At 37.6% G+C, this 27203-nt stretch overlaps 3 protein-coding genes and 1 long non-coding RNA gene across 7 annotated transcripts in view; 3 read left to right on the plus strand and 1 right to left on the minus strand.

Moving 5' to 3' along the window:
* Nucleotides 1-8159, minus strand: part of rgs12b (regulator of G protein signaling 12b) — a 137133-nt gene extending 128974 nt beyond the window's left edge. Inside the window, exon 1 of one of the 3 annotated variants that reach the window (XM_062032581.1) lies at nt 7998-8159. The gene's annotated coding sequence lies outside the window, so the exon portion shown is untranslated. Of the gene's footprint in view, nt 1-7587; nt 7608-7997 lie in introns of those variants that run through there. The other 2 variants (XM_062032582.1, XM_062032583.1) reach the window with 2 other exon arrangements.
* Nucleotides 1-27203, plus strand: part of LOC133639450 (target of Myb1 membrane trafficking protein-like) — an 862139-nt gene that overhangs the window by 557654 nt on the left and 277282 nt on the right. The gene's annotated exons all lie outside the window — the stretch shown is intronic.
* LOC133639341 (uncharacterized) lies at nt 7759-15138 on the plus strand. 2 transcript variants are annotated; one of them, XM_062032585.1, is made up of 11 exons: nt 7759-7915; nt 9917-10209; nt 11265-11375; nt 11496-11610; nt 11787-12637; nt 12806-12992; nt 13108-13356; nt 13522-13646; nt 14014-14060; nt 14145-14293; nt 14421-15138. In XM_062032585.1, the coding sequence occupies exons 2-11, from the start codon at nt 10048-10050 to the stop codon at nt 14606-14608; spliced, it is 2184 nt and encodes a 727-aa protein (XP_061888569.1). In that variant the 5' UTR covers nt 7759-7915; nt 9917-10047; the 3' UTR covers nt 14609-15138. The 2 variants fall into 2 exon arrangements, with proteins under 2 accessions (XP_061888569.1, XP_061888568.1); XM_062032584.1 differs by lacking the exon at nt 7759-7915 and adding an exon at nt 7950-8566.
* On the plus strand, nt 18279-21376 carry LOC133639342 (uncharacterized). Its single transcript, XR_009823773.1, has 4 exons — nt 18279-18596; nt 19110-19220; nt 19301-19399; nt 20899-21376. It is a non-coding gene; the product is annotated as an uncharacterized LOC133639342 (long non-coding RNA).

Here is a 27203-nt window from a genome sequence, read left to right on the forward strand (position 1 = left end):
CACGCTACTTCCGGTACAGGCAAGGCTTTTTTATCAGCAACCAAAAGTTGCGAACTTTATCGTCGATGTTCTCTACTAAATCCTTTCAGCAAAAATATGGCAATATCGCGAAATGATCAAGTATGACACATAGAATGGATCTGCTATCCCCGTTTAAATAAAAAAAGGTCATTTCAGTAGGCCTTTAAAGGGGAACTGCAGTTTTTGGAAGTAAAATCGTTCACAATTCTGATGAAAGACAAGACGACGGATGTATTTTTTTTAATGCATTATATAACAACGTAAATAAAGTCCGCTTACAATGGAACCAATAGGAGGTCTTATATTCCTCCTATAAAACCCAATAAATAATCATCCAAAAACCGCCAACAATACCCCATTTACATTTTGCGACATGAATATTAACCATGTATTAGTGATAATGTTATTATAAGCACTAACGCACACAAACTATTTAGAACAGATCACTATGTGCTGCTATGTTGACATCATCGGCTGCTGAACTGCTTTCTCGCATTGGGGCTTGTGGAAGTTTGTTGTAGATCCTAAATAATGACTCTCACCTTGATAGGATAAGGATGAGCACATTATCTGACAAGTTGGTACACTTTGACAGCCAGTTTAGACCCGGTAATGGCAAGAAAGACACAAAAACACGCTTGGTTCCATCCCGCTTTTCTTCACGAGGATTATGAGTCATTCTTCATCCAAGCGGGAATAAAACAAGATTTTACCAGTCGGCATCTAATGACAGCAGATATTGTACAGTAAGGGTTGTTTTATTAAGTTTGTTGGCTCTCATGAAGTAAGTAAGTAATAATCAGTGATGTTGTTGAAAAAAAAAGCAAACGTTGTGATGCGTTTTTTTAAATAAATGCGCTGTGTACGCCTAAAAATGATCAAAATATGTAAATATTACATGTTATTATAAATGTGCCTGTCACTCCATTACATATATACTTCCAGTATTTATATTAAACCTTAATGGAGGTGTTTGGATGTTTTAAGGGATTTATAGGCAGAATATAGCCATAAACTCCATTGTAAGCAGACTTTTTATCGCATTTATTTACTTGTTAGAATGCATTCAAAAAGAAAAATATATGTGTTCTTGTCTTACTTGTGGCAAAATTCCCCCCAAAAAGTGCAGTTCCCCGGCGGCTAAAATGGACAATGAACACCCCAATTTGTCACGTTTCATGTGTCAGGCAAACTGCAACGAATAGGAAGGGCCATAAGAATCCCCTTCGCACTGTATATAGAAGCAAAGGACAAGAAGGGTATTACGTCATTCGGGGTTACAAGACAAACCTACCCATTGGGGCACTCCACATAACAAACACAACATGGTCATTTAGCATTTGTCATTAAAAACTACCATATAATAAAGCTGGAAAGCTGTGCAATGAGTATCATTGGTCCAAACACTTTTACGGTAAACTGATAGGAACATTTAATAAAGTGTGAGACATTTTTTTAAAGGTTGATCTCGTCATTTATACGTATTTCGCATTATTTTGTGCGTGCAGAACTAGAATTAATATCCATAAAATGTTGTTGTGTTGAAGAGGTCATGTTATGATTATTTTCTACATTTAAAACACTTCCTTGTGGTCTAAATTTGTGTTTTTTGACCATAGTTCCCAATGTTGGGCCGCGAGTGCCCCATGGAGGAAGGCCCAACAATTTCTCAGCTGTGATCCATATGGGTCGCAACTGGACTGAGTTGTAATACACTTTTCCACCACTGGTGGCAGTAATGACAATCTCAAACAAACAGAAGAAATCTGAAGCTTAAGTCATTGAGAAGTTTTTTAAGCGCAAAAATTATGACTAAAGTGGAGAAGCTGTATTTTAATTTACACTTTCATTTTATTGACAGTTTACTAAAAAAACATATTAATTATTAATAATTGTTATTAATTTAGTTATAATTTATTTATTTTATCACTGTGTGATTGAATGTTTCTTTGTTTTTCATCAGTTTTTATGAGTCCCTTCTTTTGCAGTATATTTGATTAGTAATTATTTTCTTAATCAGCCTGATAATATTATTTGTGATTAATACATGCTTTTATATAAACTGACAATGTTCATCCTGTAAAACTATAAGTAGGTTAGATATAGTTTTTGAATATGATTGAAATCACGAGTAAGATGATTAATTTAGTGTTAGTATTTGATTGGGCCCTAGAGCCCCTCTGTAGTAGAAAAATTGGGCGCCGAGATCCAAAAGTTGAATAAGCTCTGGTCTACATAAATGTAATGGTGGTTCTTAGGTCAAAATTTTGCATAGCTAATTTTTTACAGACCATTTTCAAGCCACTTTCTGACCGTCTCTTCAGGATGCGGCGTTTAGTGGGCAGTCTTATGTACGTGCCTCCACTTTGACAGCATCCTTTCCCTGTCATCCATGTTGTAATTTTTGAGTTGAACTCAAAGATCCAAAACTTTTACTATATACACAAAATACCTATTCTTCTTAAATATTGTTCACAAATATATCAAAATCTGTGTTTGTGAGCATTTCTTCTTTGCAAAGATAATCCAACCCACTTCACAGGTGTGGCATATCAAGATGCTGACTAAACAGCATGAATATTGCACAGGTGTGCCTTAGGCTGCCCACAATAAAAGGCCACTCTGAAATGTGCAGTTTTATCGCACAGCACAATGCCACAGATGTCACAAGTTTTAAAGAAAGCGTGCAGTCAGCATGCTGACTGCAGAATGTCCATCAGAACAGTTGCCCGTCAATTGAATGTTAATTTCTCTACCATAAGCCGTCTCCGAAAGGCGTTTCAGAGAATTTGGCAGTACATCCAACCGGCCTCACGACCGCAGACCACATGTAACCACAGTTCCTGCCAATATCCCGCAATTTCGCACAGCCATTGAAAAGGAGTGGACCAACATTCCACAGGCCACAATCAACAACCTGAACAACTCTATGCGAAGGAGATGTGTTGCACTGCGTGAGGCAAATGGTGGTCACACCAGATACTGACTGTTTTTCTGACCCCACCCCCCAACCCCCAATAATTTATAATTATAAATAATTTATAATAAATAAATAATAATACTAATTTCAGTGTGGCCTTTTATTGTGGGCAGACTAAGGCATACCTGTGCATTAATCATGCTGTTTTATCAGCATCTTCATATGCCACACCTGTGAGGTGGGATGGATTATTTTGGCAAAGACGTGTTCACTAACACAGATTTAGACAGATTTGTGAACAGTATTTGAGAGGAATAGGTCTTTTGTGTATATAGTAAAAGTTTTAGATCTTTGAGTTGAATTTGTGAAAAATGGGAGCAAAAAGCAAAAGTGTTGCATTTATATATTTTTCTAGTATATAAATAATATGAATTTGGACAACAATAGAGATTTTAATACTATCGTTACATCGTAAAAATGTATGTTGATGACACATTCTAGCTGGATCCTGCAAACCTGACAGTGACAAGCCTCTCCTCAACACAATGCAGCATTCTTGCAAGCGACTAATGTCCCTTCATAGAGCCAAGCCACTTCCAAGTCAGCAATACTCGCCTCCATGGCAGCAAATTTCTTACAAGTATCATTGCTGGAGGACTACAAGACAAGAAATACCTAAACATGCTATGTTACACACCAGAGGAGGATACAAAAAAGCAAAGCAAACCGCTAAGATAGAGCTCTTGAATGTAAAGAAGGTATCAATACAAATATTGACAGTAATGATACTTAGTATCAGTTAATGGGCGATACTACAGAAATTAGATAAATATTTATATTTTTTGTATTATCCTTTTAAATCGTTATAAGAGCCAATAGTGGTTTTTGCTTTTGTTTAAATACAGTATGTTGCACTATTGACTTTGTTGTATAATTTGTATTAAATAAAAGACAATAAGGAAATATGTAATTAATTTTGTTACACCACCATCCTGTGTTTTTGTCTGATTAAAATTTGAATAATTTAATGATCTTGAAAATTTTAAGTATCAATATTATTTGTATGACCAATACTGCCCCTTAACTACTAGTATTGGATCCATACCAAAATGTAGCATTGTCTAAAACTGATGTAAAGTATTTAAACAACAGAGGAATGAGTGTTTATTACATTTTTAAAAAAGTGTACCCCTAGAACGGGGGTCAGCAACCATGCGGCTCTTTAGTGCCACCCGAGTGGCTCCCTGGAGCATTTTTAAAAAGGGATTGAATATTGAAAAAGATGGGGAGAAAAAATTATTGTTTTGTTTTAATGTTTTTTGTTTGAGAACAAACATTACACAAACCTTCCCAATTGTTAGAAAGCCAACTGTTTAATATGTTTGTGTGTATGCTTCACTGATGAGAGTATTTGGTGAACATATTTGTCTTACTAATTTTGGCAGTTCTTGAACTCACATGTAAAATATTCCACTCCTTTGTCTCATTTTGTCCACCAAACAATTTATGCTGTGCGTGAATGCACCATGGTGCACTTTGTTGATGTTATTGACTTGTTGGAGTGCTAATCAGGCATATTTGGTCAGTGCATGACTGCAAGCTAATCAATGCTAACATACTATTTAGGCTAGCTGTATGTACATATTGCATCATTATGCCTCTTTTGTAGGTGTATTTGAGCTCATTTAATATCCTTTACTGTTATCGTCTTTGTACATAATTTAGTTTTGCATGTCTCATGACATATTATCTGTATATATTGACTGCATTTTAGTTGTTTGTGTGCCATGTTGTTCCAGACCACAGCAAACATTACCTAGCTTGCCAAAGAATGTAATAAATCTATTAAAAGAAGACAGCCTCCTTTAACTTGGACACACACATCTATAACTTTGGCCATTAAAAGCCAGTAATTTCCAGGAGTTATCTCACCTTCTGAGTAGCCTCTGATTTACTAATGGTTTCTAATGTTGTAAAAATGTGTAGAATAAATATTAAATTTCAACATTTTTGTCAACAAAGATTTACTTCAGCCTGCGACACAAAGTCATTTTGATAGTAGGCTATTATAGCTAATACAGACACTTACGTCATGTGTTGCCTTCATTATAAAACTTGTATACGGCTTTTAATTTTTTGCTGCGCCAGACAGATTTGTTGGTCCAATATGGCTCTTTCAACATTTTGGGTTGCCGACCCCTGCCCTAAAACCATGTTACAACAGACTGTAACCAGATATTAACAGTAAATTATCAAGTAGATTAATATTAGTTTTGGAAAAATAATACAACTGAAAATTACACAAATATCACCGCCTATGTCAGCAACTAAATTTGGATCCTTTGTAACCCATTTTTAAATGGTTATTTCATCAATTATATGCCAAATAATATGTCATTATTGCAAGAGGCTGAAATATGTATCGAAATATACATTTTAGGCCATATCGCCCACCACTATTGCCAAATAAATTACGATAAATCATCTCTTGAGAACAGTTGATTTATTTGACACATTACAACTTTTGAATGTGTGTATTTCATTCACAAAAGAAAACATATATTTTCAAGTTTGTTTTACAAACTATTAGTGTTGTCCCGATACCAATATTTTGGTACCGGTAACGGTACCAAAATTATTTCCATACTTTTTGGTACTTTTCGATACTTTTCTAAATAGAGGGGACCACAAAAAATTGCATTATTGGCTTTATTTTAACAAAAAATCTTACGATACATTAAACATGTTTCTTATTGCAAGTTTGTCCTTAAATAAAATAGTAAACATACAAGACAACTTGTCTTTTATTAGTAAGTAAGCAAACAAAGGCTCCTAGTTTAGTCTGCTGACATATGCAGTAACATATTGTGTCATTTTCCATCCTATTATTTTGTCAAAATTATTAAGGGTAGAAAGCGGTAGGAAATGAATTATTAATCTACTTGTTCATTTACTGTTAATATCTGCTTACTTTCTCTTTTAACATGTTCTATCTACACTTCTGTTAAAATTTAATGATCACTTATTCTTCTGTTGTTTGATACTTTACATTACTTTTGGATGATACCACCTCTGATTTACTAATGGTTTCTAATGTTGTAAAAATGTGTAGAATAAATATTAAATTTCAACATTTTTGTCAACAAAGATTTGCTTCAGCCTGCGACACAAAGTCATTTTGATTTGGGTATCAATCCGATACCAAGTCATTACAGGATCATACATTGGTCATATTCAAAGTCCTCATGTGTCCAGGGATATATTTCCTGAGTTTGTAAACATAATATGAATTTTAAAAAAAACTAAAGAAGATGTGATGCCAAAAAATATTGACGTTATCATAGTAATATCGACCAGATACGCTCCTGTACTTGATATCATTACAGTGGATGTCGGGTGTAGATCCACCAATGGCGTTTGTTTACATTCTGACGCCGGTGAGCTACGGTGCGTAGTGAAGCATGTTTAGCTATTCCTCGTCCTGCAGGGATGATACTTGTAAGAAACGTACTTTATTTGTCGCCATGGAGGCGAGGATTAGTGATTTAGAAGTAGCTACAACACTGCAAACTGGGGCTGGACTTTAGCCGCCAGCTAGCTAGCCATGTCTTACAGCACCTCTTCCTGAGGGCGTTTAAGTGTTATAACTTCACCTTTATCTTTAGTTTTTAAGCCAAATGCGTCCGTTCTCCCTTTTCTGTCGACACACTGTGTCTGCTTGTAAGTACTCCGTGATTGTGCGCTGCCGAACATGCTCCTCTGCTCGTAAACCAGCAATGACACGACGTGAAGACGACGGGCCGCGGCAACAGGTACTTTTCAGAGGCGGTATAGTACCGAATATGATTCATTAGTATCGCGGTACTATACTAATTCCGGTACACCGTACAACCCTACAAACCATTAGCAATTCATACTTGAAATTTCACTTTTGGAAAGGGAACATTATTGGAAGTGTACTGTACCTAACCTATCCTTAAAATAATGAAAATACACAGTTATTAAAAAAAAACTGTAGACAGGAGGTTGGCTAGATATACATAAACCAGGGCTGTCCAAACTTTTTCCACCAAGGGCCACATACTGAAACATTTAAGCATGCTATTGCCACTTTGTTACATTTTCTACATTAAAGATGCTTAAACCAATTTAAAGTACATCAATAAATGATAAGCTATTTTTAAAAAACATGTTATCTGAGCTTTTGTGTTATAAATGGCTGCATTTTGATTGAGGGCCAATAAAAAACTAACCATCGGCCGAAAATTGCCCTCGGGCTGCGTTTTGATTAGGAATGCCCGACATAATCACACCAAATGTTGTAAAGGTGCCAGCAAAGACGTTCTCTCCAATAGAAAGCATGTTTACACACCAGGCATATTTGCAGGTAAGGTACATCTTATACACAGACTTGTATTACCAACTTAACCAATCTGACTTTTAAAGGTAATTAAATTGTTTTCAACGCAGCGTTTAGAGGTCTTAATGATAAATACGATTGTATACAAGGGCTTAGCGGTTCACAAGCCAGTATGCTAACGACATGTTGTTCGCAGATACAAACTTACGAAAATAACACGCGTTCTTCTCTGTTTATAATTTTTTTTTAAAGTTAAAAAGTGTTTTTTCTCCAAACGTGCACTCACCCTTGCTTACAGTTTAGCCCCGCCCCCCAACGTACAGTGCGCATAGAATGTAACGTTGGCAACGGCGGCGTACACAGACTTTAACGAGCTGCCATTGGTTGAAGAAGATGTCACTCAAAACACGAACAGTTAGGCGGAGAGCTTGACTCAAGTTCGAGTGAGAAATCACAAATAAAAGTACCAACTCGAGCAGCGGCGGGATAAATAAAGCTGAGTCATCATGTTTTAGACGCCTATAATATCGTGTAGTGTGCGTTTTGCTTTGGCCAAAGTAACCAACAAGCAAGAAACGAAAAGTTGTGAGGCTATCAGACAGTACATGTCAAAGGTAGATGCTGTTTTTTTTTATGACACATAAGCGACAAAAAGACGTCGTTGGAGTGTTCGCTTGCTAAGAGCTAATGACTTACTTGCTTCATGGCGGCTCCCAGACACCGTCCACAGTTTGGTAGCTAAGGCCAGTTGGGGGTAACTCATGGCCGGTGGGTAAACAAAAGAAAAGACTGTACCATCTGGCCAAGTAGCCTTACGAGGAGGAGGACTGGGGGAGAGGAGGAGGAGGGACTGGACGAGGAGGAAAGATTGAACTTCACCAATAATAATGCATGGTCATAATCCTTACAGCATCTCTTATCACTGAGGCATCAGTGTGGACCAAGTCGTTAAACAACAAATCAAAACAGCAAAAAAAAGCAACTTTCAGCTGCATAGTACAAAGTAGGGAAAAATGTTAGATGTACAGCAATTTTTTCTCTATAAAAATACTTGTCTTTGTCAGATAAATATTTAAAGTTAAAGTACCAATGATTGTCACACACACACTAAGTGTGGTGAAATTAGCCTGTATTTGACCCATCCCCTTGTTCCACCCCCTGGGAGTTGAGGGGAGCAGTGAGCAGCAGCGGTGGCCGCGCCCGGGAATCATTTTGGTGATTTAACCCCCAATTCCAACCCTTGATGCTGAGTGCCAAGCAGGGAGGTAATGGGTCCCATTTTTATAGTCTTTGGTATGACTCGGCCGGGGTTTGAACTCACGACCTCGGGCGGACACTAACCACAAGGCCACTCAGCAAGTTTATTTATTTATTTAGCAGGATAAGTGTTCAACTGTAGGTTAACATGTCTATGTTAAATCAAACTGCATCCATACAGTAAGGATCAATTAAAGCAGGGGTCCCCAAACTTTTGACTCGGGGGCCGCATTGGGTTAAAACAATTTGGCCAGGGGCCGTGTATATATATATATATATATATATATATATATATATATATATATATATATATATATATATATATATATATATATATATATATATATATATATATATATATATATATATATATATATATATATATATATTAGGGCTGCAACAACTAATCGATTAAAATCGATTATTAAAATAGTTGCCGATTAATTTAGTCATCGATTCGTTGGATCTATGCTATGCGCATGCGCAGAGGTTTTTTTTTTTTTTTTTTTAAATAAACCTTTATAAGCTGCAACATTTACAAACAGCTGACAAACAGTAATCAAAATAAGTATGGTGCCAGTATGCTGTTTTTTTTCCAATAAAATACTGGATAGGATAGAAATGTAGTTTGTCTCTTTTATCCGATTTTTAAGCGATTAATCGAAGTAATAATAGACAGATTAATCCATTATCAAATTAATCGTTAGTTGCAGCCCTAATATATATATATATATATATAGTATATATATACTATATATATATATATATATATATATATATATATATGATATATATATATGATATATATATATATATATATATATATCATATATATATATATATATATATATATATACTGTAGCGCACTTCCCGCGCGCGATGTAACGTTATCGATGAGAAAATGCATTTTTAGACAATATGATTTGCCTGAGAGGCTAGGAATTAAAGGCCTACTGAAACCCACTACTACCGACCACGCAGTCTGATAGTTTATATATCAATGATGAAATCTTAACATTGCAACACATGCCAATACGGCCGGGTTAACTTATAAAGTGACATTTAAAATTTCCCGGGAAATATCCGGCTGAAACGTCGCGGTATGATGACGTATGCGCGTGACGAAGGCAGTTGAACGCGTCATCTTGGAATAGGTCCCTCCCAATTTAAACAGCTCTGTTTTAATCGCTAATTTCCACAGTATTCAGGACATCTGTGTTGGTGAATCTTTTGGAAATTTGTTCAATTAACAATGGAGACTGCAAAAAAGAGAGTTGTAGGGAAGCGGTGTGTTGCTGCTGGATGTAGCAACACAAACCAAAACACAACCGGTGTTTCATTGTTTCTTTTCCCAAAAGATGGCGGCCAAGCTTTACTATGGAACAAAGAAGTCAAGCGAACACGGTTGGATTGGACGACACATACGAAGTACAGTGTATTATGCAGCGAACATTTCGAAAGATCATGTTTCGAAGAGGGTCCCTTGCGAATGGCAGAAATGGGAATCAGCACTCGTCGACTCGTGCTGAAGAAAGGTGCGAAGCCAACTATTTTCGATAGACCACGGACAAGTCCGGAGCACCCGACCCCCTCCACAAGCGGACAGACTGGGCACATGAGGTCTGCATTTGCCAAAAGGGAAAGGAAGAGGGTAAGAATCTTGATATCCAGTTTTCATAGTCAGACTACACTGTTCCAATATCCATTTCTTTGTTCTCAATTGTTGAAACCCCCCCACCTCCACACCCCGGATTGTAAATAATGTAAATAATTCAATGTGATTATCTTGTGTGATGACTGTATTATGATGATAGTATATATATGATAGTATATATCTGTATCATGAATCAATTTAAGTGGACCCCGACTTAAACAAGTTGAAAAACTTATTGGGGTGTTACCATTTAGTGGTCAATTGTACGGAATATGTACTTCACTGTGCAACCTACTAATAAAAGTCTCAATCAATCAACCAAAACTAACACACACAGTCATAGACTACTCCAGTGGTTCTCAACCTTTTTTCAGTGATTTTCCCCTGTGAACATTTTTTTAATTCAAGTACCCCCTAATCAGAGCAAAGCATTTTTGGTTGAAAAAAAGAAAAAAAATACAGCACTATGTCATCAGTTTCTGATTTATTAAATTGTATAACAGTGCAAGATATTGCTAATTTGTAGTGGTCTTTCTTGAACTATTTGGAAAAAAAGATATAAAAATAACTAAAAACTTGTTGAAAAATAAACAAGTGATTCAATTATAAATAATATTTTGTACACATAGAAGTAATCATCAACTTAAAGTGCCCTCTTTGGGGATTGTAATAGAGATCCATCTGGATTCATGAACTTAATTCTAAACATTTATTTTGTTGAAGTATTATTCAATAAATATATTTATAAAGGATTTTTGAATTGTTGCTATTTTTATAATATTTAAAAAAAATCTCTCGTACCCCTTGGCATACCTTCAAGTATCCCCAAGGGTATGCGTACCCCCATTTGAGAACCACTGGACTACTCCATGAACAATGAAATAAATTAACAATAAAATAGTCTACATATAATTATTGCTTCAAGTTCTAGTCAAGTTCTTCTGCAGTATAAAGTATCGTACATTTACTGACATTACTGTCAATAGTGTCAATACTGTCAATAGATTACAATAGACAATAATATAAAGTATTGTACATTTGTACATTTACAGACAATAGATCAGATCATGGACAGTACGACTACGGCATCAGTGGCGGATGCGGTGGATGAACCAATGGCAATGGCACTAGATTTGCCTGATGAGGAGGGCGATCAAGATCAGGTTCGATTTGTTTTCCTAATCAATGTTCAAATGGATTACAGTTCAAGCCCAATCCAAAAGTATTCATAATTAATGTAAATGAGGTATCCATATTACATGTAGCTGTTTCTCCATTTCCAGGGAAATACAAGAGAACAAGGATGCCAGACGGACTGGGTACCGATTGGGACAGCACCAACAGCAATGACCAGTAGCAAGAGCACCCAAACAGGGAAAATACATCATAGATCAAAGGGTATGTCTATTTCGGTGACGAACATGATTCTGCACATCACAGTACACATTGCACGCTGCCTGTGCAGAGTAGAGTAGACAGATAAATTAGGTGATTCAAAGACAATAATTATTATGTGATTCTAGTTTAATTTTAACAGATTATATAAAACAACTTGTGCTTGATTTTATTGCTAGGACACCAGGTGACCCCAGAGATCCTCGAGAGGGTTAGAGCTCGGCCGGCCAGGGTTAGTGAAGTCCCATTGTCAAGTGTAGCAGCTCCATCTGACAGCCCCGAGATGCAGACTAACATAGCAGCTCCAGGTGTGTCTGGAATGCAAGCCAAGCTACGACCACCTCCTGCATGGTTTGATGAAGGACCAGCATCAAGTCCCACTGCGCCTTTTGTTGGTGGTTCTTCCGATGACAGCTATGTGCCGAGTGAGTCAACGACATCGGATCCGTGTCAATCTGACGGGTCGCCAGATCGCCCATGTACTCACCAGATGCGTGAAGAGGGCTGCCACAAGGAACCGAAGTACATCATCTTTGAGTCGTGCCTCCAGAGTCTCGTCAAGTGGTGTCACTGTCCAGTCTGTGGCAGCCAGGACATAAGCCCTTCTTGGGATTCGAACGGTACACAGCTGACCATGACTCTTCAATGTGCATCATGTGACCAGAGGAGTAGTTGGAGCAGCCAGCCAAACATTGGCCCTTATGCCGCGGGCAACATCCTGCTGTCTGCTGGCATCCTCTTCGCTGGGGCATCTTCTGGCAAGGTGTTGCAAGTGCTGAACAGCATCGGAGTGGTCACGTATGTGAAGAGGACATTTTTCAACCACCAGGAGCTCATCCTGCAGCCAGCCATCAAAAAGGTGTGGGAGGAACAGCAACGGACGCACCTCACCATGCTGCAGGTGGAAGGCCGACCCCTCGTCCTTGGTGGTGATGGGCGAGCAGACAGTCCGGGACACAGCGCCAAGTTCGGTACCTACACCACAATGGAGCTTGTGGCCAATGTGGTTCTCGACCTTCAGGTTGTACAGGTACGACCATATAATCTCACTAAAACACTAGTAACACAATAAGCAGATAAGGGATTTTCCAGAATTATCCTAGTAAATTTGTCTAATAACATTAACCATTTCAATGTATACTAAGCCCCTTTTTCATTTTTTTCTTTGCTCATTCCTTTTCTGTTATATATATTTCAGAGCAACGAATGTCTTGGCAGCTACCATATGGAGATGGAAGGACTGAAGAGGATGGTGGAACTGCTGATCAGCTGGGACCTGGATGTCGGGGTGCTGGTGACAGACCGACACAGACAGATCGCTAAATGGATTCGTGAAAACATGCCCAATACACGGCACTGCTATGACATCTGGCATGTTGCAAAATGTTAGTTGGATTATTTGTATGCATGACAAGTTGTGAAGTAGTGTGTACATATCAGTGATCAGATGAATGCGATATTGTATTTAATCCACAAATTTCTGTTTTTTTCTGTTTGTAGCCATCGGAAAGAAACTGAAGGCCATCGCCAAGCATAAGGACTGTGAAGACCTGAAGCCCTGGGTGCAAAGTATAATCAACCACCTCTACTGGGCAGCAGTGTCTACACCGCCTGGAGAGGGGGAACTTCTGGTTGCCAAGTGGAAGTCTGTGGAGCGACACATTCAGAACATCCACAAGGACCATGGCGACCTCTTCCCAATTTGTACTCATGGACAACTGCAACGGCAAAAGAAATGGCTCAAACAAAGTGAGTAGGCAAATAAGTTGCCCGAAAGCAGTGAGGGACTAGCAGTATTTTCCTGCACATCTTTTGAAAGTCAAAAAATTCAGATAAACTTGTAAGTAAATAACCAGTTTAAGTTGACTGGAACATTTTTGTAGAAACGTTGTTCTATTTTAAATTTATGTTTAGGTTCACGCTCAGCAGTGAAACTGGAGGAGGTGGTCAACAACAAGTCCCTGCTAAAAGATATCGCCATGCTGTCGGGTGAACACCAGACTTCCAAGGTGGAGGCGTTCCATAGCCTTATCATACAGGTGAGAATTAGACTGATCGCCTGTAGGTGGTGTCGGTGGTTACCACCTGCCACTAGGACTTTGGTGGCCAGGGAGCAAAATACTAGAGCATACTAAATGAAGCCTTGATACAGTCAGTGTAAGCAAGAGAATGTTGGAGGTCCAACATAGTGGCTGGCATCTTGGTGAGAAAGATTGCAAACAATTCTGGCGTGGTGTTAACATTGAAAACAAAACAGCTTCATTACTGCAGGAGATCAAGCTTTAATAGCTGACTATTAACAGTTTAATACACAAACATTTGTATTCAAATTTACAAACAATTTATAAATTTACACACACATTGTATGGACGCATGACTGAATAAAGTGTCTTTTATCTTATACAGTTCGCACCGAAAATGTATGTCTTCTCATACATCGGAATGCTGTGCAGGTATGTTTCCACACTAATCTAAGTGTCACTAGTGTGTGCCATACTTTAGTACTAATTATTACATTATTCTGTTACCACACCTAGGAACCTGCTTGCTGGGCTGCACTGGAACGAAAATTCGAGCCACCCTATAGCCACTACACAAGCGGGTGCTGAGCGCTATGCAGTACGCTACCCGAAGTATAAAGCAGGGGGCCATGTGGTCAAGAAAATCGCGACAGAGCCAACATACCGTAAGTGTAGAGGACACAAAACATGTAAACACTTGACACTTTGTATCATGATAATAATACTGTCAAGTTTCACTCTCCATGAGTATATTATGTTGTGAGCAGGAACATGTACAATTGTATTTTGCAGGCTACGTAGATGACTTGATCAGGGAGGTTGTTGCTGGCTGCAGACAGACCCCTGACGAGAGAACACCACTCAGCGTCACTGTGGATGTGCCTCCCTTCCTCTGCGATGAACTGGAGAAGCCAGACAAGGAGGAAGCCATCGCCAAGCACAGGAGTCGCTTCGGTAAGTGTGAAATGCCCTCCCGGTAACAGTTAGAGATGCTACCTCAGTAGAAGCATTTAAGTCCCATCTTAAAACTCATTTGTATACTCTAGCCTTTAAATAGACCCCCTTTTTAGACCAGTTGATCTGCCGTTTCTTTTCTTTTCTCCTCTGCCCCCCCCCCCCACGTGGAGGGGTTATTCCGGTGACCATGGATAAAGTGCTGGCTGTCCAGAGTTGGGACCCGGGGTATACCGCTCGCCTGTGCATCGGTTGGGGACATCTGCGCTGCTGACCCGTCTCCGCTCGGGGTGGCCTCCTGCTGGCTCCACTGGACCCTCACTAATATGTTAGACCCACTCGACATCCATTGCTTTCGGTCTCCCCTAGAGGGGGGGGGTTACCCACATATGCGGTCCTCTCCAAGGTTTCTCATAGTCATTCACATCGACGTCCTACTGGGGTGAGTTTTCCTTGCCCGTGTGTGGGCTCTGTACCGAGGATGTCGTTGTGGCTTGTGCGGCCCTTTGAGACATTTGTGATTTAGTGCTATATAAATAAACATTGATTGATTGACTGATTGATTGATTGATTGATTTTATTGATTAAGTACAGTGGCCATGTAGATTCTGTTGCAGTCACTGCACGTCTTGGAACCCCGTGTAGTCCATCGATGGGAATGTTGTCCTAATCTTATGTACTACACAAGCTGGTAGTACCACCCTTATGTCCTTTCCCAGATATCCCCAGCAGAAGCGGACAAACTGTCGATAGGCTGTGTGTCGTCTCCGCCTGCAAGTAGCAAATGATGGCAGCTGTTATTATCCGGACATGGATACACAGTGACTCACTGTTCTCTGAGATTCAAAAGACATTGTCATGCATTCTATTCATTTGTCATTTACTGTTGCAGTAAATTGTAAATATTGTTGACATCTACGGTCCATCTATGTAATACTTCTATGATATATAATGTCATGTGCATTGTAGCACAGTACATTTCACAGAATAAGAATAAGATAAGAAAGTGCTCATTCTGACTTATCTTCCAAAGGTTGATAGAATAAAGAATTATTTAAACTTATTAGTGCCTCACTCATTTTGCTGTTGCTGCAGCATGCCATATTGCTGTTTGTAGGCGTTATACGCTGTCTGCAGCACCCATTCATCCAGACACACAGATGGAAAGCCATGGTGGTCTATGATGCACGTCTTCACCCCCTCCTCCTCCATCGTTCTGGTCACTGCCTCTATTTCACTACAGCAGACACACTCAGCCACTGTCTCCATGTTCACACAGTTTTGACATGTACACCTGGAAATAGAAATGTTCATAATATTTGTAAATCAATTCATATTATTGACACCTGCAATCTGCAAACATGTGGAATAATTAATATTATCATTGTCTTGTTGTGGATCTTATTAATCTGCATGCATATTTTTAGTATTGCCGGTATATGGAGCTGTGGCCCATAGAAATAATGGGTAATTAATTAGGTTTGACATTGTGTCAATGATAGATACTTAGTGTATAGATAGGCCTGGGGTGTAAGTTGTAACACTAACAGTAACACATTGTGTCAATGATAGATACTTAGTGTATAGATAGGCCTGGGGTGTAAGTTGTAACACTAACAGTAACAGTGCAAGACTAGGCCACAAACTAAAACTAGTCTATAAATAAATAACATATTACCATTCTGTATTCTCAAGGCGATCTATGTCGTGTGCTCCTCCAGCATCAATAGCAGCAGCGTCCTCCTGACCGTCTTCATCAGCGTCGGGTTCAAAGCGATATGGCTCTATCCCTCTCACAGCTTCTTCCCTATCTGAATCGCTTCCACTCCCCACTAGTCCTTCACTTGCACTTTCCTCATCCACAAATCTTTCATCCTCGCTCAAATTAATGGAGAAATCGTCGCTATCTCGGTCAGAATCGCTCTCAGATCTGGCGGCCATCATTGCAAACAATAGGGAGCTTTGCGGATATGTTCAATTGTCCACGTCACGCTACTTCCGGTAGGGGCAAGGCTTTTTTTTGTCAGATACCAAAAGTTGCTATCTTTATCGTCGTTTTTCTATTCTAAATCCTTTCAGCAAAAATATGGCAATATCGCGAAATGATCAAGTATGACACATAGAATAGATCTGCTATCCCCGTTTAAATAAAAAAATTTCATTTCAGTAGGCCTTTAAAGGAACATACAAAATACACAGAAGAAACATATTGTAATGATTTATCCTGAAATCATTCAATAGTATTATTAAATACCACATTGTCCAAAATAATTTATCCTAAAATTATTTAATATTGTTAAATAAATACCACATTGTCTGATATCATCCATCCATCCATCCATTTCCTACCGCTTATTCCCTTTGGGGTCGCGGGGGGCGCTGGAGCCTATCTCAGCTACAATCGGGCGGAAGGCAGGGTACACCCTGGACAAGTCGCCACCTCATCGCAGGGCTGTCTGATATCAATTATTCTAAATTCATCCATTTTAATTAAATAAATAATTCAATCCAATCCGATCCACTTTATTTATACAGCACATTTAAACAACGAAATGTTTCCAAAGTGCTGCACAAAAATATTAAAAACAAGATTGAAATACTATTCTTAGCTCCATCAATGACTGAATAAAAACAAAATAAATAAATATAGAAACAATATAAAATAAATATAAATTAAAACGATTTTAAAGGGTAAAAGTAATTAAAACAGGAAATAGAAATAAAAATGTAAAAACAAAGAGGACCACACAAGCCACGTAGTGTTAAAAGCCAGAGAATAAAAGTGGGTCTTAAGACGAGACTTAAAACACTCCACTGTGGGAGCAGTTGGAACATGGAGGGGCAGAGTGTTCCAGAGCTTAGGGCCGACCACAGAGAAGGTCCTGTCTCCCCTGGTTTTAGGTCTCGTCTTGGGCACCACGAGCTGGAGCTGGCTCTCGGACCTCAGAGCGCGCGCAGGATTGTAAATTTGAATGAGGTCCGAGATATAATGAGGTGTGGCAGTCCGTGCAAAGCTTTAAAACCAAACAGCAACATTTTAAAATCAATTCTAAAATAAACAGGGAGCCAGTGCAAAGTCTCCAGAATTGGGGTTTTTGCTCGCGTTTCCTGGCCCCTGTTAAAAGTTGTGCTGCCGCGTTCTGGACTAACTGCAACCGGGGGAGAGCTTTTTGTCTAATGCCAGCATAAAGTGCATTGCAGTAGTCCAGGCGACTTGAAATAAAAGCATGCACGACTTGTTCAAAAAGGTTAAAAGATAAAAACAATTTTACTTTTGTTAAAAGACGAAGATGATAAAAACGGCATTGACTTGTTTGTCAAGTTTAAAATCGCTGTCTATAGTGACGCCAAGGCTGGTGACTTTGGGACGCACATCATTTTTGCAATGGTCCCAAGTCAATGAGGGCCGGGCCAAAAACTAAAATTTCCATTTTTTCCCTCATTCATTAATTCAACATTTTGGGTTAACCAATCCTCGACGTAGCATAGACAGTTGAGAAGGGGTGTCAGGGGGCCGTGGCCTTTTGAAATCGGCATATAAATTTGGCAATCTGCAAATAACACAGTGTCTGATATAATTTATCCATTTATTATTATTGAGGGCCTCAGTGTCTGACACCATTTATCCTGGAATCATTCATTTATTATTCAGTGATTGCCACATTGCCTGGTATATCCATCCATCCATCCATTGTCTACCGCTTGTCCCTTTCAGGGTCGCGGGGGGTGCTGGAGCTTATCTCAGCTGCATTCGGGCGGAAGACGGGGTACAACCTGGACAAGTCACCACCTCATCGCAGGGCCAACACAGATAGACAGACAACATTAGACCTCACATTCACACACTAAGGCCAATTTAGTATTGCCAATCAATCTATCTCTAGGTGCATGTCTTTGGAGGTGGGAGGAAGCCGCAGTACCCGAAGGGAACCCACGCAGTCACGGGGAGAACATGCAAACTCCACACAGAAAGATCCCCAACCCAGGATCGAACCCAGTATAATTAACATAAATGTATGTTTTATTATCTAATGAATGCCACCGTGTCTGATATAATTAATCCTATTGAATGAATACCACACTGTTCCTTCTGAACCTATTCATTTATTAATATTGAGTACCACAGTGTCTGACACCATTTATCCTGAATTCATTCATTTATTAATCAGCTGTTGCCACAGCGCATTATATTTATCCTAAATCTAAACTTTAAAACAAATCTGCACAATTTACAGTAAAATACTGGCAACTGTGGTTGCCATGAATTAAAAAATATAGTCACGATGTATAGAACATTACGGTATGTTGATGTTGAATCTGTTAATTTTATAGTTGATAACTGCGTTTGCTTATGGTAAATAACTGTGGAAAAAAACGGATATATTGTTAACCTGTTTACTAAAAAAAAACCTATAGTATATACGGTAAAATACTGGCAGCTGTGGTTGCCAGGAATTCAACGTAAAACGAATTAGGGCCAATTTTTGTTTTGCCAATCAGCCTATCACCAGGTGCATGTTTTTGAAGGTGGGAGGAAGCCAGAGTACCCGGAGAAAACCGAACGCAGTCAAGGAGAGAACATGCAAACTCCACACAGAAAGAAGCCTAGCCCGGGAATCGGACCCAGGACTTCTCACTGTGAGGCACGAACGCTAACAACAGTACCACAGTGCTGCCCTGTCACCGATACTAGTATCTACAAAATGCCTGTGTTTCAGAGACGTGTGAGCGGTACATGAGGATTTTAACTTGAATGTATTTGTACAACCTTTCACTGGACAACTCACAACATAGCCTTCCACAACATGTTCCTTCAGGTGAGCTATTAAAAATGAACCTTAAATGCTGCATATCTGTGAAATAGCTGCTTGCAACCAGTTCCAACACACTTAAACACAGCGTGGTTCATTTCCATGCAGTTTGCAATGAAATACATAGACATAACCTCACAATGTCTGAAACCACTTGCCACAAAATGTTGTTAGCCAAAAGTTAACTTGGCTAAGGCTTTAACACAAATCCCTAAAACAATTAAGTTATGCTGTAAGTTTAAATGTATAATCTGCAAAATCTTAAAACAGAATAATACCATATGCTTTACAGTATTTGCTTGCCTGTGATGTTACAGTATTAGCAAATGTATTGTACAATTGTTCATTGTTTTCAAAGTAAAGTCAAGTGTTTACTACATAGGATAATCATAGTAATTTAGGTTATCTACTGTTTCTTGGTTTGCAGGAATCCACTGCATTTACTACTGTAAAAAAATAATTGTTTTTTCAGTGTTTTACTGTTGCTATTCAACTATTGCTTAATGTAGTTTTTACGGTAATTTTTCACACTATGTATTATTATTTAATCAGTGACACTGTGACTGATATCATTCATCCAAAATTAATGGTTTACCATTTCATGAATACCACACCGTGTGATAACATTTATCCTGAATTTATTCATTTAATAATAACGAATGAACGCCACAGTGTCTGATTTAATATATTATGCTTTATCGAATACCAGTGTCTGATATCATTAATCCTGGATTACCGGTAATTAATTTATAAGTATTTATTAAGGCACTATCAATTACATATCATATAATTATTTAGTTATTCATTTACAATGTTTCTGTCAATTTGATGTATTATTTTATAGTCTGCATTTAATTACCCATTTTACAAGAATGGTTTTAATCCTGTAATTATTCTCTATGCATTCCCTATTGTTATCTCGCCATGGTGTTGCTTATCATGTGTTTCTCTCCATTCTATCCTCATTACTTCATCCATTACTGAATAAGCTGTCAACACACTCTATTATTTATTATTAAATGATGTTCTTTACTTATTAGTAAATAGCATTATGTCAACAAGTGAAGTGCAGGAAGTAAAATGAGGCAATGAGCAAGTCGTAGCTAGAGTATGACGTCATGATTTTAGCTCAGTGCCCAATAAAGCATATGGAAGTTTCCTGGTAATCTACTTACTTCCTTTTAATCATGAATACCTTCATTAGCAGGGGCTGTGAAACTAAGAACCATGACCCGTAGTACAACATGAAGTACTCGTGAGCTCTTATTATTTAACAGTATGTTTATTATAATGGTTGTACTTTGCAGAACTGTATGTGACTGAAGTACTTGAATATCTCTAAAAAAGGTTACGTACTCACAAATGCACGATTCAGACCTTTAAATAACCTTTGTTTGCTTAGTTCAACCATTCATTTCCTGTTTGCCAAAACCTTTCAGCCTAATGACAGATTTACTGGCACAGATGTCAAAGGTTATTAGTGTGATTTATACTTCTTTTTTCAGCAGTCCTCCAAACACCACGAGTCCAACTCATGAAGTCATGATGACATCGTTATTGGCAGGCAATGTGTGACAAACATCTGTAAATAATGTATGACTCTGTCAACACACTGTAGTGCCATATCACAATGAATTAAAGGCACACCCACAATCAAATGGTCAATCCCTTACTGTGGATCGGCATTCACTCTTTTCAATTGAAACTGAAATATTTCATGCACTAATTCTGATTTTTGTTTTCTCAGTGTTTTTCTAACTCTCCATAAATGAATAAAGACATTTCTACTTTTTAAAAAAAATTTTTTACATTATACAAGATACATTTTATAAGGGGGTGAGTGAGATGTCCACTAGGATGGACAACATGTGTTAAAAGTAGAGATGTCCGATATTATCGGCCGATAAATGCTTTAAATTGTAATATCGGAAAATATCGGTATCGTTTTTTAAATTATCGGTATTGTTGTTTTTTTTAATCAACATAAAAACACAAGATACACTTACAATTACTGCACCAACCATTCACACTCATTCACACAAAAGGGTTGTTTCTTTCTGTTATTAATATTCTGGTTCCTACATTATATATCAATATATATCAATACAGTCTGCAAGGGATACAGTCCGTAAGCACACATGATTGTGCGTGCTGCTGGTCCACTAATAGTACTAACCTTTAACAGTTAATTTTACTCATTTTCATTCATTACTAGTTTCTATGTAACTGTTTTTATATTGTTTTACTTTCTTTTTTATTCAAGAAAATGTTTTTAATTTATTTATCTTATTTTATTAAACAATTTTAAAAGGACCTTATCTTCACCATACCAGGTTGTCCAAGTTAGGCATAATAAAGTGTTAATTCCACGACTGTATATATCGGTATCGGTAATTAAGAGTTGGACAATATCGTAATATCGGATATCGGCAAAAAAGCCATTATCGGACATCCCTAGTTAAAAGGTTAAATTGAAAATATACATGTTTAATGTGTTCATATATTCCAATACTATGTGTTGTATTGTTCAATAATCAGATGATCATATCTGCGTGATGGGGCAGGACAATATAAGAATTGCTTCTTTCTGCTCCTTTTCGAACAAACAGAATGTTTCTTGTTTTTAATTTCCTTATAATATTACATAAGTTTTGTTTTCTTCAAATGATATTATATTGGGGATGTTATTTTTCTTCTTTGAATAATATGTAGTAGTACATTTTAAAGGTGCAGTACACACATCACCTCTTTCATATAATCGACAGTATTACTGTTTTCTACATTTTTTAAATTTTCATAACATGGTCACTACTGCCTAGTTTCTCTCGTTATATTATTATTTTTACTGTTATATATTTTTTTAATTATTGTTACTTTTTATTTTTATTGTTATATTTTATCTCCATTATTTACTTTTTAAATTCTCTCAATTCTGTACACTGCTGCTGGAATTTTAATTTTCCTAAAGGGAACTCTCCTGAAGGAATCAATAAAGTCCTATCTATCTATCTATCTATCTATCTATCTATCTATCTATCTATCTATCTATCTATCTATCTATCTATCAATCAAGTAGTTTATTTATTAAGATATGTAGATGAAGTCCGGCTGTAACAAAAAAATCGATTTTCGAATGAATCGCAATTCTTACTTGTAATGATTTGGATTTTAAAAAAATAATTATTTTGATGTTGATGTAGATGCCCATATCAGATTTACTTTACAAAAGAGAAGTGTGGGATACTTCTCTTGTTGCCTTATTTGTATTTGACTTGATTAAATGTTTGGGTGTAACTTTATTAAACAAAACCAGTGTTCTTTGAAGTAATATAGAAATGTATCAGAGCTCTTTGTCTATTTTATGGAGGAATGAAGTTCATCACAGAACTGGCACCAGTGTTATTCAAAATGTATTGATTTTGAATCGAGAATCGATTCTGAATCAAATTGTTACCCCCAATAATTGAATGGAATCATGTGGTGCCCAAAGATTCACAGCCCTAAAATGAAGAGTATGTTTGCCTTGTTGTAGCTGAAACAAATAAGTATGTCAGAAACACTTCGCCTCCTCACTTCAAAAGTAACTTTAAAAAATATATGATTATATATTATTTCCACAAAATATTGCTACATTTACATAGATAACATCAGAATCAGAAATACTTTATTAAACCCCAAGGGGAAATTGAGATTTCTTAAATTTATTTATTCTTTTTTTTGTATATAAATGAATAATTTATTTACTAAATAGCAGATTAAGTATTTTCAAAAATAATACTATAAAATTGTAGTCAAAATCTATAGCCAGTGATGGATGATGTCCAATTCAGTGAGCACATAATTGATCACCCTTTTCTCTGAAGGTTTAGAACAGGGGTCCCCAAACTACGAATATGGCCCCTCAGCGTCCAAAGTCCGGCCCGCAGGAAGTCACAAGTTTTTTTATTTTATTTGTCCGACCGCTTCTATGTTAGCTACCTCTTTTTGTTTATAATGTCCATTTTCTGCTGGATCTACTCTCTATTTTATGCTGCAGCAGTTACATATACTGTAATACTGTACATCAGGGGTGTCCAACTCATTTGAGCTCTAGGGGCCGCATGGAGGGATAAATCTGTGCACACGCGGGCTGGACTATTAAAATCATGGCATTAAAACTAAAAAATAAAGACAACTTCAGATTGTTTTCTTTGTCTTAATTTGGCCAAAAATAGAACAAACACATTCTGAAAATATTACAGTAAAAGTATGGGAAAAAATACCCGACAGCGGTAAAGTTAAGATCACGGGTCTCCAAACTACGGCCCACGGGCCAAATCCGGCCCGCGAGCTTCCAAAATCCGGCCCGTGGGAAGTCTCAAGTTTTTTTTTTTATTTGTCCCTTCTAATCTATTTTCTACCACTACTCTACCCTCGGGGTTTCCTAGCCACTCAGGCAAATCATATCGTCTAAAAATGCATTTTCCCATGGAAAACGTGACATCATCACGCTCGCGCCGCAGTGTTGGGCTAGGGTGCACACGCGGCGCACTCTTTTAGTCAATTAGTGCGTGAGGAATATATATATATACAGTATATATATATATATATATATATATATATATATATATATATATATATATATATATATATATATATATATATATATATATACACCAGTGACGTGCTGTGAGGTTCATGACTGGTGAGGCACTGCATCATCACAGTCAGATTTACAAACATATAAACCCTAAAGAGTATCTTATTCACCATTTGATTGGCAGCAGTTAACGGGTTAGGTTTAAAAGCTCATACCAGCATTCTTCCCTGCTTGGCACTCAGCATCAAGGGTTGGAATTGGGGGTTAAATCACCAAAAATTATTCCCAGGCACGGCGCCGCTGCTGCCCACTGCTCCCCTCACCTCCCAGGGGGTGAACAAGGGGATGGGTCAAATGCAGAGGACAAATTTCACACCTAGTGTGTGTGTGACAATCATTGGTACTTTAACTTAACTTTAACTTTACACATTCAAACTGTAGTACACAAAAAAGCATATTTAATTAAAAAAAAAACGTTATTATGGTCTTACCTTTACTTATAAGTGCGGGAACAGTGGTGTTCGTGTTGGAGGAGTTGTAAATGAATTAAATATGAAATCCGTGCTGCAGTCTGCAGGTGTACCTAATGTTGTGTCCCTGCGGTCGTTCGCGGCTCCTCCAGCGCGAGCATTGTTGTTTTTGCACTTTTTGGCTTCTTGTTAAGTGACTTTTTTTGGGTTGATTCGGTCTTGCACGTGGAGGGTTTGGGTGTGGGCTTTGGTTGGTGTGGCGCTCCCGTCGGGCGGTGCATTCTGCGGTGGAGGTGCTTGGCACCAGGAGGCGGGGTTATGAGGCGAGCCTCTCACAGTGCGTCTTCGCAGCAGTTTTATGATCGCTCAGCACAAGAAATACTTTACACACATACAGTTGTTGACAAAATACACTGTACATTATATACCTCAGCTAACTAAACTATGGAAATGTATAATATAATTAATATAGCAATACGGTCTCACTGCACAGCAGGCCAGCATTTAGCCGAGTCATTGCGCACAATCCATGTTGAGGCACAACTGAGTGACGTGCCTCAACTGGCTGCTGTTCCGCATCGTCTCTTCTCAGTATTTGAACGGCAAATGTGAAAATAAAAAATAAAAATTATCTAAAACTGGTGAAGTTAAATGGAAAATAACTTTAGTATAATCACTGGATACATATAACAATTTATAAATTTGTTTTTCTTTTTACATTTTTTTTCTTTCCATGAAGGCAGGTGAGGCCGTGCCTCCCCTGCCTCTAGTGACTGCACGTCACTGATATACACACACACACACACACACACACACACATATATATATATATATATATATATATATATATATATATATATATATATATATATATATATATATATATATATATATATATATATATATATATATATATATATATATATATATATATACACACACACATATATATATACGTATATAAATACATACATATATATATATATACATATATATACTGTATATACATATACATATATATACATATGTATATACATACATATATATACGTATATATATATATATATACATATATATATGTGTATATATATATATATATATACATACAGTATATCAATTATATATACAGTATATATGTATATATATACACATATATACAGTATATATGTATATATATATACATATATATGTGTGTATATATATATATATACACATTTATATGTATATATATATAATGTATATATATATACACATATATATATATATATATGTATGTATGTGTATACACACACACACACACAGCCCGGCCCCCGGCCAATTTTTTTAACGAATGTGGCACCCCGAGTCAAAAAGTTTGGGGACCCCTAGTTTAGAGTCTTAAGTGTTAACAATTAGTTGTTGTTTGATGTCCCATTTAAATTGAACTTACAGTAGGGAAGGGATTCATATCGCCCTATTCCCGGGTGAGAAGGAGAGGGGGGGAAATAATCATTTTGCAATGCAGTCTGCCGAAAATGATGGAAAGTGCCACTCTCCATAACAACTGACGCTGTGGTCAAAGTTGGAATTGCCACAAAACACATTCTAAAGATATTCAACACATTACTGCCATCCGGCCACTAAAGTTGCACCCCAATTCGTCACGTTTAACGTGTCAGGTAAACCATGACGAATAGTGCCATATAAAACACCTTCCTACTGTACAAGAGCTGACCAGTGGGTGGCAGTGTATAGCATACATTTGTAGAAAACATATTTGGAATAGCTGTCCACTGTAAAATGGTCTGATAGAAAGTGGTTCAATGGCACTAGCTGCAGGGGGGGAAATAGTTTTGCAGTTGTAATTCCAGCAGATGGCCTTGTCTCACAAGTCATGTCACTCAACCTTTTCCAGCAGGAAGATGCTTTGCACGAGACGTGATGTTTTGTGACAATACTGTATTCATGTTTCTTAATGTGATTTAGGTTGAATAAGTCATCTTAGGGCTTTTAATGTCCATTATTCTCAGGTCAGAGTCTTGGAAGGCAAACGCTTTTGTTTGACGGGTATTCATAAAATGTGAACGGGTGCCAACATGTTAGTCATAAAGACTATGATGTAACATGGTTGGGGGGAAATATAATCACTTTCAGCTGTATAAAGTTGGCAACAAAAATATATATATAAAACTGCCTCGTCTGTAATGGGAAGTCCACAAAGTTGTTCGGTTACAGCTAAGATGTTGCTATAATCCTCTTAATGACCCCCTGCAGGAGTGCCATCCTCTGAGATGCTGAAACAAAGCAACCACTTTAACTCATTAAAACTCTGCTTTGGAGTAATTTCCTTTGACATTTTAAGTGTCTTAAAACCCTAACGCAGGGGTCGGCAACCCAAAATGTTGAAAGAGCCATATTGGAGCAAAAATACAAAAACAAATTTGTCTGGAGCCACAACAAATTAAAAGCCATATTACATACAGATAGTGTGTCTTGAGATATACATTGAATTGAGATGACTTACAGGAAACTAAATGAGCTCAAATATAGCTACAAATGAGGCATAATGGTGCAATATGTACATATAGCTAGCCTAAATAGCATGTTAGCATCGATTAGCTTGCAGTCATGCAGTGACCAAATATGTCTGATTAGCACTCCACACAAGTCAATATCATCAACAAAACTCACCTTTGTGCATTCACGCACAACGTTAAAAGTTTGGTGGACAATATGAGACAGAAAAAGAAGTGGCATAAAAACACGTCCTAGAAAGTCGGAG

The sequence above is a fragment of the Entelurus aequoreus genome, linkage group LG22 (genome assembly GCF_033978785.1).
Source record: "Entelurus aequoreus isolate RoL-2023_Sb linkage group LG22, RoL_Eaeq_v1.1, whole genome shotgun sequence".
Classification (NCBI taxonomy): Eukaryota; Metazoa; Chordata; class Actinopteri; order Syngnathiformes; family Syngnathidae; genus Entelurus; species Entelurus aequoreus.

Coding starts and splice junctions, on each gene's coding strand:
- LOC133639341 (XM_062032584.1), top strand. CDS start 8,545: ATGCTGAGTGCCAAGCAGGGAG. Junction 10,210..11,264: donor CCAAAAGGGAAAGGAAGAGG/GTAAGAATCTTG, acceptor GTACATTTACAG/ACAATAGATCAGATCATGGA. Junction 14,294..14,420: donor CGCGACAGAGCCAACATACC/GTAAGTGTAGAG, acceptor TGTATTTTGCAG/GCTACGTAGATGACTTGATC.